The sequence below is a fragment of the Protopterus annectens genome, chromosome 12.part0 (genome assembly GCF_019279795.1).
Source record: "Protopterus annectens isolate FY-2018-M chromosome 12.part0, PAN1.0, whole genome shotgun sequence".
NCBI classification, from domain to species: Eukaryota; Metazoa; Chordata; order Ceratodontiformes; family Protopteridae; genus Protopterus; species Protopterus annectens.
Genome location: NC_056746.1, coordinates 524380200 through 524395727, shown reverse-complemented (window position 1 = coordinate 524395727; position 15528 = coordinate 524380200). Strand labels below are relative to the sequence as shown.

At 39.8% G+C, this 15528-nt stretch overlaps 1 protein-coding gene across 1 annotated transcript in view; it reads left to right on the top strand.

Moving 5' to 3' along the window:
* ATPAF2 (ATP synthase mitochondrial F1 complex assembly factor 2) overlaps window positions 1-15528 on the top strand; it is a 332165-nt gene that overhangs the window by 66682 nt on the left and 249955 nt on the right. Inside the window, exons 2-3 of the mRNA XM_044089664.1 lie at window positions 13657-13701; window positions 13812-13960. Of these exons, the coding sequence (XP_043945599.1) occupies window positions 13657-13701; window positions 13812-13960 (194 nt within the window). The remainder of the gene's footprint in view (window positions 1-13656; window positions 13702-13811; window positions 13961-15528) is intronic.

The following is a 15528-nucleotide window of genomic DNA, read 5'->3' as shown; positions in this document are numbered from 1 at the left end:
CCAGTTAGTTGATCAATGTCATTCCTGTAGGCCTTCACCACTCCATCTTTGAACAGGCCTATAACAGCGGTGTCGTCCGTGAATTTGATGATCCTGTTCATCTCATGTCTGGCCATGCAGTAATGTGTCAGCAGAGTGAAAAAGAGAGGGCTTAAGACACACCCCTGCAGTACTCCTGTGTTCAGAGTGATGCTTCCGGAGCTGTCGTCTCCCACACAAAACCACAAACCTTTTGAGGCCTTTTAATAAAGAAGCTCAGAATCCAACTGCATAAATGAGAGTCTATGCCCAGTTGAAGTAGCTTAGATATCACATTCTGAGAGATGACAGTGTTGAAGGCAGAACTGAAATCGATGAATAGCAGTCTTACATAGCAGTTTTTGCCTGCTAAGTGGTTCAGTGTTTCACGGAGAGCTAGAGAGATGGCATCCCGTGTACTGCAGTTTGTCTTGTATGCAAATTGCAGTGTGTCCAGCATCACAGCTAAGATTGAGGCTATATGATCTTTAACCAGCCTCTCCAGGCACATCAGAGTAGCTATAAAGATGTTGGCCAGTTTTTTTGGGGGGGGTTTATAGAGATCTACGAGGAGCTGGTCTGAGCACCAGAGTGAGCAAGTAGGAGTATATAAGGAGATGAGGGATGAGATGGCAGGGCAGTAGGTAGGTTTGTTGAGGATGGCGTGAAAGAGGAGTAGTTGAGGAAGTAAGAACTGGTAGGGGGAGTTCAAGCCAGCAAAGAGATTTGAGAGAAGGGCAGTGGTGAGAGTTGTAAGGTTGTTTTTTAGCAAATCTAGCAACTTTGTTATAAGTGAGTTCAAGCTTAGACTTTAGAGAAGATTGTAGGTTAGTTAGGGTCAGAGAGGCATAGAGTAGATTGGAAGAAGGTAGGCATAGGCGAAGAAGAGGCTAGAGTCCTTGGTAAGGAATTGTTTGTTTCAATAGAGCAGGCCCAGTATTTGGCTCGTCCTTTTTTTTTTATGTAGTTGTGGGATGTGTAGATCAAATTTAAGTTGATCGTCAGTGATAGCACCCAGGAGCTTGGTATGTGTGTCAACAATTATAACGGTGTTGTCAAGTGATGTGATGGTAGATGAAGATTTATGATGTGAAGGAACAAGAGTTAGTTTAGTTTTCCTAATATGAGTTGTCAGTTAACCAAGTTTTGACAGAGTTGAAAGAGTTTTTTGTGTTAAAGTGTGGAGATGCGAGAGATTGTCTGAAGTGCAGATAATGAGTTATCTCCATATTGTATGAGAGAGGAGTCCGAGCAGGAGGTGTTCAGACAGTTAGTGAAGTTGTTAAATAGTGATGCTTCGAAAATGGAACCCTGAAGTACACCTGTATTGCCAGGGAGGAAGGGAGAGAAGGAGGAGAGCCATCTGATGGACTGCTGTTATCAGGTAGTTTGAGAACCATTTAACAGTGGAATAAGAGAGACTAAGACAGAACCAAGTCTGTCAAGAAAGAAGGACGATTTTTTTGTCTCCTTTTTTGTGTACGAAACTGGGCCCTAAAGATTCAAAAATTATTTTATCCAGATGGTGGACTGACTACATTAAGTTTTGTTACACCACCAGGTTCATTGTTACAGCTTCATCCCTTTATACCAATGTTTAGTTAGCAGATTGGGCACCTACTGGAGCTGATGCAGGGGAAAAGAGGAATGATGTGGCTTAACCTGCCCACCTGTCTTTGGGGAGCCAAGGGCATTTTCTCAGGCACACTTACCACAGTAGAATCTCTGGTGTAGTCTGGGGGCAAGCCACATGGATGTGCTTGTTTTCTTGGAGTGGTGCAGTGCTGCCTTATTGCGCTGTACAGAGATATGGCAGTGCATTGCACAGGCTCATCAGTTACCAGCCCCTGGGATGCCAGTGAGTGTCAGCAGAGAGAGTCTGGTCTTTGTTAATGACATTACTTTTGAATGATAAAGCCACTCCTGGTACCCCCCCTACAAAGAACAGACCATCTGTAGTGCTGTTACCCGGGAGGGGCAGAAATTGGTTACTGCAGTGGCCAATAAGATAGAGCTTGATGGAGTCTGTCGAAGTACAATTTTTGTTTTCTTTGTGTAAAGCTCATGCAGCAAGAGCAGTGGCTGTCCTGTCAAGAGTTGTTCAGATATGCATTCTTAGATATTTGTGCAGCACTGATGCAAATGTTCTCCAGGAAGGGCTGACGCACACAACTGGTGGCAGAGTCATGTACTAAAACTAAATGCCACAAAATGGTAATACTTTCTTTCATTAAGTCTTCCACCCTTGGTAACTATCATATTGACAACACACCCCTAAGAGATGACCCAGTATTCAGGGACTTGGGGAGACGGACAGTAATCTAGCTTTTGACTATTATGTGTCTACAGTAGTGAGGAAATCATTTTATCTTGTGTAACTTGTAAACAAAGGTATGGTATGTAGGTCCAAGGAAGTCATTCCACTGTATTTGGTATTCATCATTGAGCACAATGCCCCCTTTGGTATGCACCTAACAAGGCATATCCAGCAATTGGAACGTCCACAAAGGTTCCTCACTAAGAGTACAGGGCGTAATTAACATGTCCTATGCAGACCACCTCAAGGCCTTATCCCTGTATTGTGCCTCCTACAGGCTGTTGAGGGGAGATCTATGCCTGGCATACATGGCATTGTCAAACCTCACTCTGATGGACCTCCTGCATGTCTGCAAAACAAACAGTACCAGAATTGCCCATTCTATACACTTAAACCTTGCCTGCGATTTAAGTAGGACTTGCTGAAGAGACAGGTATGTAGCCCAGACACCACTACTTCTCTAGAACAGGCTCCCCATCCATGTGAAGCAGAGTTTTTCCGTAACCCAATTCAAGTGTAACTTGAACTATCGAATGGGGAGAACTAAATTCATCCCTGGTTTGGCACTGTCTCTCTAATGGACACAGGCAGCCTGTAAATGGTTATTCTCTCAGGGTCCTACTTGTAAATGTTTAATTTCCCAAGCCCCTGCTTACATTTATCAAGGGTACCAGAACTTGTCAGAGATTTGGGTTGCATGGCTAGGCTTAAAAAGACCCTTGTGGTTGTTAACCTAGTAAACGCCTATGAACCTATGTTGCATGGACTTATCAGAATTATTTGACAAGACACTACTTTGGATCTGATCTCAAGGCTTTCAGTCTTTTTTTCAGGGTCACTTTTATTAGGATTATGTTATCCCATGAGGATTAGGGAAGTATATAATCACAAGAAAATTGGGACTCTACCCTGTTGTTGGCAAGGATAGACCTTAGCATACAGTACACAAAAGTTGCATACCTAAAATAATGTTTGAGCTGGATAAGTAAGGTCTTTCCTCATTAGTACCTATCCTCCTCCTTCCTTACCCCTTCCTTGGTTAAAACATAGTTTAGAAAATTCTTGGTGATTATGTGTATCTGCAGATCACTAGAGAGTAACCCCTCTCTCAGTAATATGCTAACCATCAAAGGGACCCAATATTAATATTGTTCACAAGCCAGTAATATCCACAACTTATTAGGTCTTAACAATTCTGACCTCTATAGAACATGCCATCTTGGTGCTGCCACCTAAAATATGAGACTCTCTCCCAAGTGAGGTCTGAAATATACCTGCATGTACTACATTCAGAGGTTTACTCCTCACCCACCTAAGACAAGAGCGCCACTAGCACATGCTTCACTAATCCCAGAAGCAAAATCCGCTCACACTAATATGCATTTATCTTACAAATTCACCACTAACTCGAGTCAAGACATTACTACTCTCTCTCTAGTATTCCTATCCCCACATGTAGTCCAGCACCCTCCCACCCACTAAACCAAATCCACTAACAGTCCTCCACTGACGTCCCACCCACAATAACTAAACACAGCTATGGTCACCAAGATAGTCATCCCGCTGTCCCTGAAATAGCAGATAGGATGTATAAAGTTCCTCATTCTTTGAAATTTTTAAACACTATTCCCAAACTTGACCCCCAGCAGCTGTAGCCTTAGCTGTCTTTTCTGCTGCTAAGCACTTAATTGCAATCCTACTCTTTCTAATAAGGATAGGAAAATTATTGATAGGTATGGGGAAAAAGTGCATTCTTCTGCAACTTTGAATTTCGGAATTTTAAATTGTCAGGCTATTATGTTAAGGTTTATTCTGACATACGGTGAAGTTATGAGGATTGTTTTATCTACAGTCTCTTCTTACGAAGAAAAATCTGCTTTAAATAACTTTTTTTTCTATTCCACAGGTCACTACTCATTTATTGTAGTGTGTGTGTGTTACTCTTATGTTAGTACTTCTTCCAGGACTATGGCATCTGGTACGGTTTTAAGGAGGTTTACTTGGCTGCATCCTCATAAACTTCTAGATGATGATAATATTTTAATTCTCCCTTGGATAGAGGTTAAGTGTTTGCCCCCCCTGCTGCAGAGGTGATCAAAAAGTGTGACAAAAGGGGCAAGCTGATCCAGGGAATCTCTAAGATTTTTCAACCCTCGCTTTCCAGATTGTACAGGGGATCTTCTTTCTCCTCATCCAGTTTCAACAAAAAAAAAACAGAATAAAACACTGTCAATAAAATTCAGGTATACTGACATTTAAGAAGTGGGTGGCAAGGAGGTTCCAAAAAGAAGTCTCAAACTTCTCAAAATCACCAGAAGAGAAATTGTAGATAGCAATTAATAAAGAGCTGAAGGACTTTATCTGCGAGGGGAAGTTGGCAACAGTCAAGCGGGATAAGCTGATTCTTCCAGTAGAACAGGGCAGACTGGGATTGCCCAATTTGAAGAGGCATTTCAGAGCTGCACAGTTAAGGCTCCTATACATAGTACAAGCAGAAAACTATAATTCAAAGTCGAAAGGGATTATGATGAAATGGGGGGAGGGTGCTCAAAAAACAAGGAGAGACTGGGATTTCAGATGCAGGCCTTTAAGGAGAATAAAAGTAATCGTACAGAATATTATATCCATGAAGTAGCAGAAAGTATACTAAGAACTAATCCCACATAGGAATGGAGAAAGGAGATTCTGCCTATAGGGCTGACTGCAATTAGGGATATAGACAATAGGCAAAAGGGGGCTGGAATTTATTGGAGAAAACTGGCTAAGGAACCAAGGTATTGGGAGCAAATAACTAGAGACGAGAGGGAAAGGTAATAGAAAGAGAACAGGCCAAAAATTTATTTGGACTACAGGTTAGAGATTGCCTTCCCTATTAAGGATTGATATCAGTGCGTAGCCAAAGAGGAATGGGGGGTCCTAAACGAAAGACCACTACCCGTAGAGTTTTTAGTAGAATCTAGAACAGAAGTTGCCATTAAAGGAATTATTTAGTAGAGCTTATAAAATAATGCATGATAACTATAAAAATCAATCTGAGGAGGTTAGAAAGGATTGGGAAGAGAGATTGGATAAACAATTCACAAAGAAACAATGGGAGGATATATGTATGTCTCCCAAATATGCAAGAAAATCTAGAAGATTTAGGATTTTTGCTTGGAAATGTTTACGTAGATGTTTTTATACCGCATGTGGACTCTAGAGAATTTTTCCAGAGGTAGACTGCAAATGGAGGAGTGATGGGGAAGAAAGGGGTACTTCGGAACATATTTTCTGGAAGTGCAGTGGGTTGACAGACTTTAAGGATTCTCTGCAGGATGTAGTGTTGGAGGTGCTGGGTAGGCAGATTGGTGTGATGATGGAAATTATTTTTATGAGCTATGATATAGAATTGGATTTGCCTAGACATGGTGAGGCCTTGCTGTATTTAATTATGGTGGCTGCCAAAAAAAGCTATTTCTAGAAAATGGAAATCAAAATCTAAACCAACTGTATTGGAAGTAGTAAATAAAGTAAGAGAGATAAAATAACTGGAATTGAGATCTTTAGAAAAGAGTAGGAGCAGACTACTTGGGAAAATGGAGCAGACTACTTGGGAAAATGGTAATTGTGAGAACAATACATACAGGGGAGGAATGAGGTTTAAAAAAGGCATGACTTAAATGAGCTATTATAAGTGATGGATAATGTTCGCAACAGGGAGTGTGTCAGTATGCTTGCAACTAGGATTATGTCAGTGTGATTTGTTTTCATTAACATAAATGATTGCTTATGTTGCAAGTGATGGTTTAATACAGATGTTTCTTTAAAAAGAGTCAGGAATTTAATAATTTGTGTAATGTTGCTTGGGTTGTATGATATATAGCAGTATATCTGAAGTATGTTTGTTAATTTGTTAATACAGTTTGATTACTTTTGTATAAATGTAAACTTGCCTATGTCACAAGTGATAATTCATTAAAGGTGTTTAAAAACAAAAACAAAAAAAAAACCTCCCAAAACCAAGGACAGTCAAGCAAATCTGAATGACTATTCAAGAGGCCTTGTAACCCACTCCCATCCTGTTCCTTTTTTCCCTAAAAGTCTGACTCACCATTTTTCTTTTTGATTTTTCCGAACAATCTGTTGCTATTCATCAGGGTTACAGATGGCAGTGGGAGGAAATTCCTCCTTTCCAAGTGGTCATTCTCATCCTGTAGATCAGACTGTTTTGTTTCCACCTGTTCTTCATCGCATGCTGTCCCAAGAGGTGATAGAACCAGTTCCTCCTTCCCAAGTGGAGGGAGGGTTTTTAATTCAAGGATGTTTGTAGTTCCAAAGAAAGAAAGCTTGGAGATCAGTTCTGAATCTTCAGTTCCTAAACTTGTTTGTGATGATACCCAAATTCAAAATGATGTCACTTAATGTGTTGCCTCTTCTTCCTCCAAGTTTTCTTTCAACGCTAGACTAAAAGATGCTCATCACATTCCTATTTATCCAAACTTCTGACGTTTCTTAAGGTTGTGTGTGTCTGGATCACATTATCAGTTCTCTGCCTTGCCCTTTGAAGTATCCACTTCACCAGGATGGTTCACAAAGTGTCTAGCTGCAGTTATGGCGCATTGTAGACTTCAGGATATCCACATTTTTCCGTATTTAGATGACTTGCTTATCTTTGTAGAGTCTTTTTCAAAATTACAGGAATTACTTTCTTGGGTGAGAGATCTCTTGCACTAGCTGAGATTTCAAGAGAACATTCAAAAATCTTTCTTGACTCCCTCACACAGGATTGTGTTCCTGGGATGTCAACCGGACAGCTCAGAGCTTTTCTTCTGCAGGAAAAAATGGATCTTTATTTAAACCGACTTCTAAGTTTTTCCACTAAGACTTCAGTCACTGCGAGAGAATACCTCAGGATTTTGGGTCTCATGGTATGTATGAATTCCATGAATCTCCTGGCAAGTCTCCACATGGGAAAGATACAGTGGTATCTGAAATCTCTTTGGTCCCAGCATCAACACCCTTTATCTTTTCAGATCCCAGTACTGGAGTTTGTCAGAAGAGAAATCACTTTGTGGAGACAGATATCCTTAACCCATGGTCTCCCCTTCTCCCGCCCTGCTCCAAAGCAGTCAATCACCACACATGTTTCAGACTTTGCTTTGGGAGCAGTTGCAGGAGAGGAAAAAGTACAAGAGGTGTGGGACAACAAGGACAGATGCAAGCACATAAATATCAAGGAGGTGATTGCCCTGATCAAGGCACTCAATTCTCTGAACCAGCTTTGGTTCTTGGGACCTATTCAGTTGGTTAAATACAATACTACAGTGATGTACATCAGCAAACAAAGGGGAACCATGTTGTACTAGCCATATTAGTTTGGGATATAGCTTCACAACACAGTCTCATTCTACAGGCATCCTACATTCCATCTCCAAGCTAAATTGTGTGGCAGGCAAAATGAGCAGGACCAGGGCAGACCCTTAAGAATGGAATCTAGTTGTGGGGGTCTTGCAAGATGTGATCCATCTGTGGAGGGTTCAGGTAGACTTCTTTACCTCCTCTCTGAACAATCAACTTCCAAAATTCTGTTCCAGGACTGCATGCAAGAAGGCCTGGATGACCGGTGCTTTTTATTTTCTTTGGGCAGGAACATTCCAGTATGATTTTCCACTAATATCCAGGGTACTTCTGATGACTCAGAAGGAATCCCCAAGATCATTGTGCTGATTCCCTTCTGGCACAGGCAACTGTGATTCACTTGTCTTTTGGAAATGGCCATTGGCAGTTACCACAAACTTCCTTACAGAATGGATCTTCTCATACAAGAAGAGGGGTACATCCAACATCTATCCTCTTCAAATGACTGCATGGATGATAGGGTCTTAATTCTTGGGCACCTGTTTTCTGAGGATGTGCAGCAGGTACTAATGGAGGCAAGAAAGCCTGCTACTAGAAAATTATATATTAACAAATGGAAAAATTTTTTCTAGTTGCTGCCAGCAACATAACCAGCACCCTTTCAAGGCTGGTTGTTCTCTAGTATTACACGATTTGTGAGAGTTACTATCCTATGGCCTTTCTTTTAAAAAGTACTCTAAGCCTGATTCCTTTTCTAGGTATAGATTAAGTTTTTCCTGGACGATTCTTCAGGGCCTCCCAGACCCTTCTCCTTCCACCTCTGAAATATAGTTAGCTGGTGATCTACTCGTATAGCTAAGGCTACTGCAGCAGTGATCATTGTGAATAACATAGTACAATTGTGGAAGCTGAACTTACCATAACAGTAGATGTTCAAATGATCACTGATTTACTAGCTACTCCTTCCCTTCTTCCCCCTTGTTTTTTTTTTTTTGCTGTGTTTTTATGCCAGGGTGTAGTAGTGGTGGTAGTGGTTGTTAAGCTGATTGACAGTTTAGGCATATGAAAGGTGCACTGAAGGTTTGGAAGCATAGCCTTAGTAGGGTGTAACCCCATATATCTGAGGCTACTGCAGAAGTGATCATTCAAATGTCTACTGTTATCTTAAGTACAGGTTACACAACTGTGCTTTCCAGCAGCTTCTGAATGAAGAAAACCCCCTCAGAAGGTATACTGCCCCTAACACACAACCTACAAGGAAAGAGCTCACTGTAGATGAAGTAAGAACAACATTACTAAAATAAGTGGGGGTGGGGTCTTGACATTTATGATCAAGATGTTGTTTGGGTTAGGCAAGAAAAGACTCCTGGGGATACTCATAGCAGTATGGAGGGTGATTATCCCAGATGAATGGAGATTCAGCATTGTAGTTCCAGTATACTAGAACAAAAGGGGCATTTACAACTGTGGGCAGTGCAGAGGTTTCAAACTCCTGTCACATTGTGAGAGTGCTTGAGGAAGTGATCGATAAGTGAATATGCATAGCAGTAACATGGGTGATGAGCAGTTCGGATTTAGGTCAGAATGCAACACAACTGACCTAATGTTTGCAGAGAGGCAGATAGTTGTCAAGAAGGTAGAAATGAGTAGAGAGTCTAACTGGGCATTTCTAGAATTGGAGGAAGCGTATAGCAAGATCGTAATAAATCTGATTTGAGTGGTTTTGTAATGGTTCAACGTCCTGAAACATTGGTAGAATTAGTGCAGGCTGTGTACAAGGACCCAATGACACAAGTACGAACAGCATTGGGACTCTTATAGGGCCTCCCAGTGGTAGAGGGTGTGCATCAGAGTTCATCTCTGAGCCCAGTGCTGTTCCTAATGGTGATGGACTACATTGGTAAATAAGTCTGTGGGGAACAGATCAACAAAGCTGCTGTATGCAGATGAGGTGGTCTTACAAGCCGACTCTAAACTAACTTCAATGCATGATGGGAGAATGGAATGCAAAACTGAAGGCACATGGGCTGAAACGAAGTACTGACAAGACTGTTGTCATGTCAGTAAATCAGGGAATTGGAAGAAGCTAAAAATTGAGATAGAAGAAAAATAGTGGAACAAGTTAACAAATTTGTGGATTTGGGAGGGGTGGTAGAAGAGAATGGAATTCTAAATGAGGAGGTCAAAGATGAAATCAGAGGGGCTGCCATCAGCTAGCAGAGAGGTCAGAGGTAATGTGCATCAGAAAAATGCTAAAGAAGCTGAAAAGTATGGTGTACAAAACAGTACTGTGACCAGTACTACTGTATAGTACAGAAACCTTGACAGTGAAGACAGAACACTTGAGGAGTTTAAAGGTGATAGAGATGAAGTGCTTGAGATGGGTGATAGGATGCTCACTTTGGGACAGATGAAGAAATTTAAGACATCAGAGTAGAAGCCAGTATAGAAGTCAGTGTAGATCCAGTTGCAGGGAAGGGCGTAGAGAACAGATTATGCTGCTTTGGGGCACATGCAGAAAAGCAAAAGACTGTCTGGTGAAGGACATTTGGAAGAAATGGAAAGAAATCAAGAGGAAATGGAGTCTAGCAAAGAGATAGATGGATTGCTTCAGAGAGAGAGAGAGAGAGATCTGCAACAGTCAGGCATGACTGTCAAAGAAAGAGAAAGAGATGACAGCTGACGCAACACCATGGCCCATTGTAAAAGATGGGAGGGGAAGGGGTTTGATGCTGCTGCTGACTGTGGTTATATAAAATCTGTGTCAATGCCGTTTGCTATAAATAGTTATAAGCTACATAGTCAGCACTATATTTCACACTGTTTTTCTATTTTGCGTAACAATGTTTTTACTTTTCTCATACGTTCTATAACTCCTAGGCTATGGCTAAAGTTAACCAATCTTGGATCAACACTACCCCAGTCAGCAAAGCTAAATGCATACATAAATGAGCTATTGTAGAGAGTATTGTGGGTAAAATCAGAGAGGCTAGTATTATGGAAAAGTTTCAGATCCTGAGCAGACTAAAGTGTACAGCTTTAGTTTTGTTATTAACAAGGATAGATGTGGATATCTAGATTCAGCACTGAGATAAGTACATAACTTTCCATTTTTCAGTATTATAAACAGGAAGAATTCAACAGGGCTTTAAGGCTACACAGGTTGAACTTTTAAAATAGGTGGTACTGTTAGTCTGTTTGCAGCTGTAATCAGACACACAGCAAAGAACACAAAATGGTATGTACCATATATCAGAAGTGTGATGTACATGGTATTTTTAAAGTCTGGATAATCTGTATTCTTGTATTATTCACAGCAAAGGGAAAGCCAATATGTTATGATACTACAAAACTCTCACTGAAGTATAGGAAAATGAAGATAGGAAAACAAGATAGATGCTTCACGCTCACCAAATGTTTTATAAAAATCAGTGCATACCAAGATTATATATATTCCCCGTTCTGAAGGAGGGATGGGTCTCCTTGAAATTGATTATATGTATAGTTCTGCAATCATGGGACTCAACACATATCTGATGACCTCACAAGACCCAAATGTAGTGAAAGTTTTGAAACATGAGGAGAAAAAATCTAAGATGACTTCTCTGCTTAATCTAGCAGAAGCTTATCGGTGTCGAGCAGGAATGGAAATCAAACCAGAAGTAGATAAAAATCAGGCAGCAACTGAATGTGCCAAAAAACAAGAGAGAGAATATAAGGTGAAGGATCAGATGAGAAGGCAAGAAATGTGGAAAAAGCATAAATATAGTTGCAAGTATAGAAAACTTCTGGAAGAACCTCATGTTGATCAGGAACGGTTAAGGAGAGGCGAATTCCATCCAAGAGATGAAAGGTTAATATTGGTGGCCCAAGATAGTGAGCTGCATGCACGTTGGTTTATTAAGTCCATTGAGCATGTGGGCGAACAGACAAATGTAGGTTTTGTAAAACTAAATTGGAAACAGTTGCACACCTTGTTGCTAATGGCAGAAGGCATAATAATGTGGCAAGACTGTTGCACTGGGGATTGTGCAAATATTATGGTATTGAAGTGGCTGAAAAGCACTAGAAACATGAGTCACAAAACATCATAGAAAATGAAGAAGTCTACATCACATGGGATCATCCATTGCCAACAGTTCAAAAGGTAGATGCTAGAAAACCGGATATGGTGATCCAAGAAAAGACTAGTAGCACTGATCATTGAAATTGCCACACCCAGTGACTACACTGTCTTGAGTACAGAGAGACACAAAGTCATAAAATATCAGGATCTGTGGGCAGAAACGAGAGCAGTGTGGAAGAAAGATACCCAGACAGTTCCAATAGTAGTAGGAGCAACGGGTCTTATAAAAAAAATTTACAATCGTATTTAGATACGTTACCAATACATGTAAATCCATATGAACTGCAGGAGGAGTCATTACTGGGCCCATTGCAGGTGCTGTGAAGAGCACTACTAGCTGACATCAAAGATTGAAACAATACTAATTTCATGAACTTCAGTAGTACTTTGACTTGGGACTGGGGTTCATTCCCGTCATCCTATTAGAAACACAAAAGACTTGGAAAACTTAAATATATATATATATATATATATATATATATATATATATATATATATATATATAACTGACAGGGAAACTTCTTGGGGAAAGACTAAGTATTTTGTGACCTTCCTGATACAAGAACAGTCCAAAAAAAAAAACAAAAAAACATTTTTCCTTGAGCTTGACTTTGGTACTGACTGTACTTTGATGTAAATGGAAGCTCATTCAATCTAAGAGTTGAAATAAAGAATTTTAATTGAATAATTTAAGAGTGTTTAGTGTGGTAGTTGTAGTAGGTTGTTTATTTAATACAATGTGGTAATGGATGCAGAGAAATTAGTGGTTTTGATAACGGTGGATATGATTCGAGTGTAGGATGGTAATTGGAAGATTGGTGTAGGAATAGTAGAGGTAGAGACTCTGAAGGAAGCTGTGTGTGTGTGTGTGTCTTAACAGTTCTAAGGTCAGAGAATCACTTGGAAGGGTTGTGCTCTGAATGTTAATTTAAGCAGGGATGATAGACGAAGGACAGAAAGAGTGAGTGGAATTTTTGTGGTTGGATAAATTAATGCATTAGGAAGAAAAGAGTTAATGAAATGGTTGGAAGGCTTATGGATGTATTGAGTAGTGGTTTATACATCACAATAAAAATGGCTTGTATGCTAGTGGTACTTAGTTTCTGGAGTATATTGTCTTTAGTTCTTTATCACTTGTTTGCCAAAAGGGATAGACTATGATAGCAATATCATCTCTGTTAACATTATACAAGTAATATTCTTCAGTATATTCTCAAGTATTCTCTTAATTCTCCTGTCCTGTGTAAATGAAAAATTGCAATCTTTGAGACAGTGACTATGAAAACATTTTAAATGCATTGATTGAATTTATAGGTGCTTGATAAAATGATTATTTTATAAGAATGATTTTTGAATTTTAATTGTTTTTGATCACATGACAAGTGTCGACGTATTTAAAACAGTTCTTTATGTTGGGGTTTTTATGCTCTGAAAAAGTATTATGGTTATACAAGTACAAAGTGGTTAGTTCCTAACTTAATAAATTTGGTCTGTTATATCACTAGTGTGGACATTTCCTCCATTTGAAGTTTTTTTCCCAGTTTAAGAGTTGGTTTGTTGTTACTTCATGGTTGTCTGGACCTTTGTTCAATGAGTGTGACGATCTACCCTTGTCATGTTGCCTTTGTAGTGTGGGATGCAGGTACTGCCATTTAACTGCATCTAATTATAAACCTGCTGTTAAACATGGATATTTATAATTTGGGGGACTGTTATTGCCCAGTACTTAGAATGGAGATCCTTGGTAGGGTACCATGTGATTAGAGTTACAAATGTGGTGAAAGTCATATGCACACCTTAACTTAATCATAATGTAATTTAATAGACCGTGTAATCCCATTTTTTCTCCACCCCCCAGAAAGAAAAAAATTTTACGAGGGAGTCAGCATTTCACAGTGTGAAGGTAAGTTTTCACTGAAGTCACTGCTAATAACAGTGAATTCTCTTTCTGACTGGATTTGTCAGGTGGATACTTGAACTGTAGTTTTTGATTACAGTGGTATCTTGTTTCAGGTGGTGCTTTTGAAATTAACCTTGATCGTAGAAAATTAAGGACTCCACAAGGAAGACTCTTTACTGTCCCAAATGAAGCCATGGCGATTGCAGTATCTACCGAATGGGACTCGCAGCAAGACACTATCAAGTTCTATACAATGCACCTGGTAAGTAAGGGCTGCTACCTTGTCATGTGACTTATAATACTCAGTATCTCTTGTCTGATGGTTACCAGATATGTAGCAGATAAGTAACTTTTGAACACAGTCTTGTGTACATTCTTAAATATTTTCACAAGTTATTAGTTGTACAGGAGGTGAAAAGAGCCTCTGATTTCCTCCTAGTTTTTGGGAACATATTGCTTAGGCCAGGTGGCCCATGAACCTCTGAGACAACTCAAAGGTATAGCCTTTTTTAAACTGTCAGAAATTCAAGACATGATAAATAACTGTGTGTGGAGTCACAAGATCTGGTAGTATAGGGTCCATCTTATTCAACTCCTAGGATTACGGCTGTGGGCAGTAAGACTCCTCTGCATTCTAACTTTTTCCAGGTGGCTTGCGATCACACACATGCACACACTCACACCTAGGGCCAGTTTAGAGTGTCCAGTCCACCTACTGCATATCTTTGGGATGTGGGAGTAAACTGGAGCACCCGGAGGAAACCCACACAACCACAGGGAGGACATGCAGACTCCGCACAGAAGGCACCCCAGCCGAGAATCGAACCAGAGAACCTCTTGCTGTGAGGCGGCAGCGCTACCAGCTGCACCACAGTGGCCGCCCAGAAAGGGATAGGGGAGTACTAAGTGAAAGATCAGCACTGGTAGAGTTTGAAGCAGAATCTAGAACAGAAGTTGTTAAAAAAGGATAATTAGTAGAGTTTATGAAACATTGAATTATAACTATTATAATCAGAGGAGGCTAGAAAAAATTGGGGAGAGAAGAGTTTTGCAGAGGAACAATGACATTTCTATGGCCCCCAAGTATGCAACAAAATCCTAAAGGTTTAAGACTTTCACTTGAAAGTGTTGGCCTAGGTATCTTTACATCCCAAGCAGACTCCTTTGTTTTTCCTCAGGTAGATGATAAATGCTGGAGGTGTAATGGGAAATGTTGTTTTTGTTTTTGGGGGGTGGGTGCAAAGAGTTAGATTTTAAAAGGGAGTAGAAATGTTGGGAGATAAAATGGCTGTAACTTAGGAAATGACTCTTGAGCTGAACAAGGATCTGAATTGGCTAGGTATAGTAAGGCCTTACTAAGTTAAATGCCATTGACTGCCAAAAAAAGCATTTACTATAAAATGGAAATCAAAATCTAAACCAGCTGTAATTGAATTACGGAATATTGTAAAATAGGTAAAAGATAAAAAACTGGCAGTGGGATCTTTACAAAAGGGAAGGAACAAATTACATATAAATAAATGATATTTGTGAGAACAATACATGCAAAATAATGTTCAGGAGGAAAAGTGAGCTTTAAGGGGAAAATAGGAGCTGAGCAATTTGTGTAATGTTGAGTGAATAATATCTATGGATTTTCATGATTTTTAACGGTTGTCTGTGTAATGCATGCACAAAAGTTAAAAATGTTAATATGTTTTGTTTTTTATTAATGCATGCATGGCAATATCTTGAGTGATTAGTTTTTGTAACATTAAACAATTTTGGTTGTTTTTTTTGGTTGTTTTTTAAAAGCAAAAGCCATATTAATTTTGTTGATGAAGCCCCATG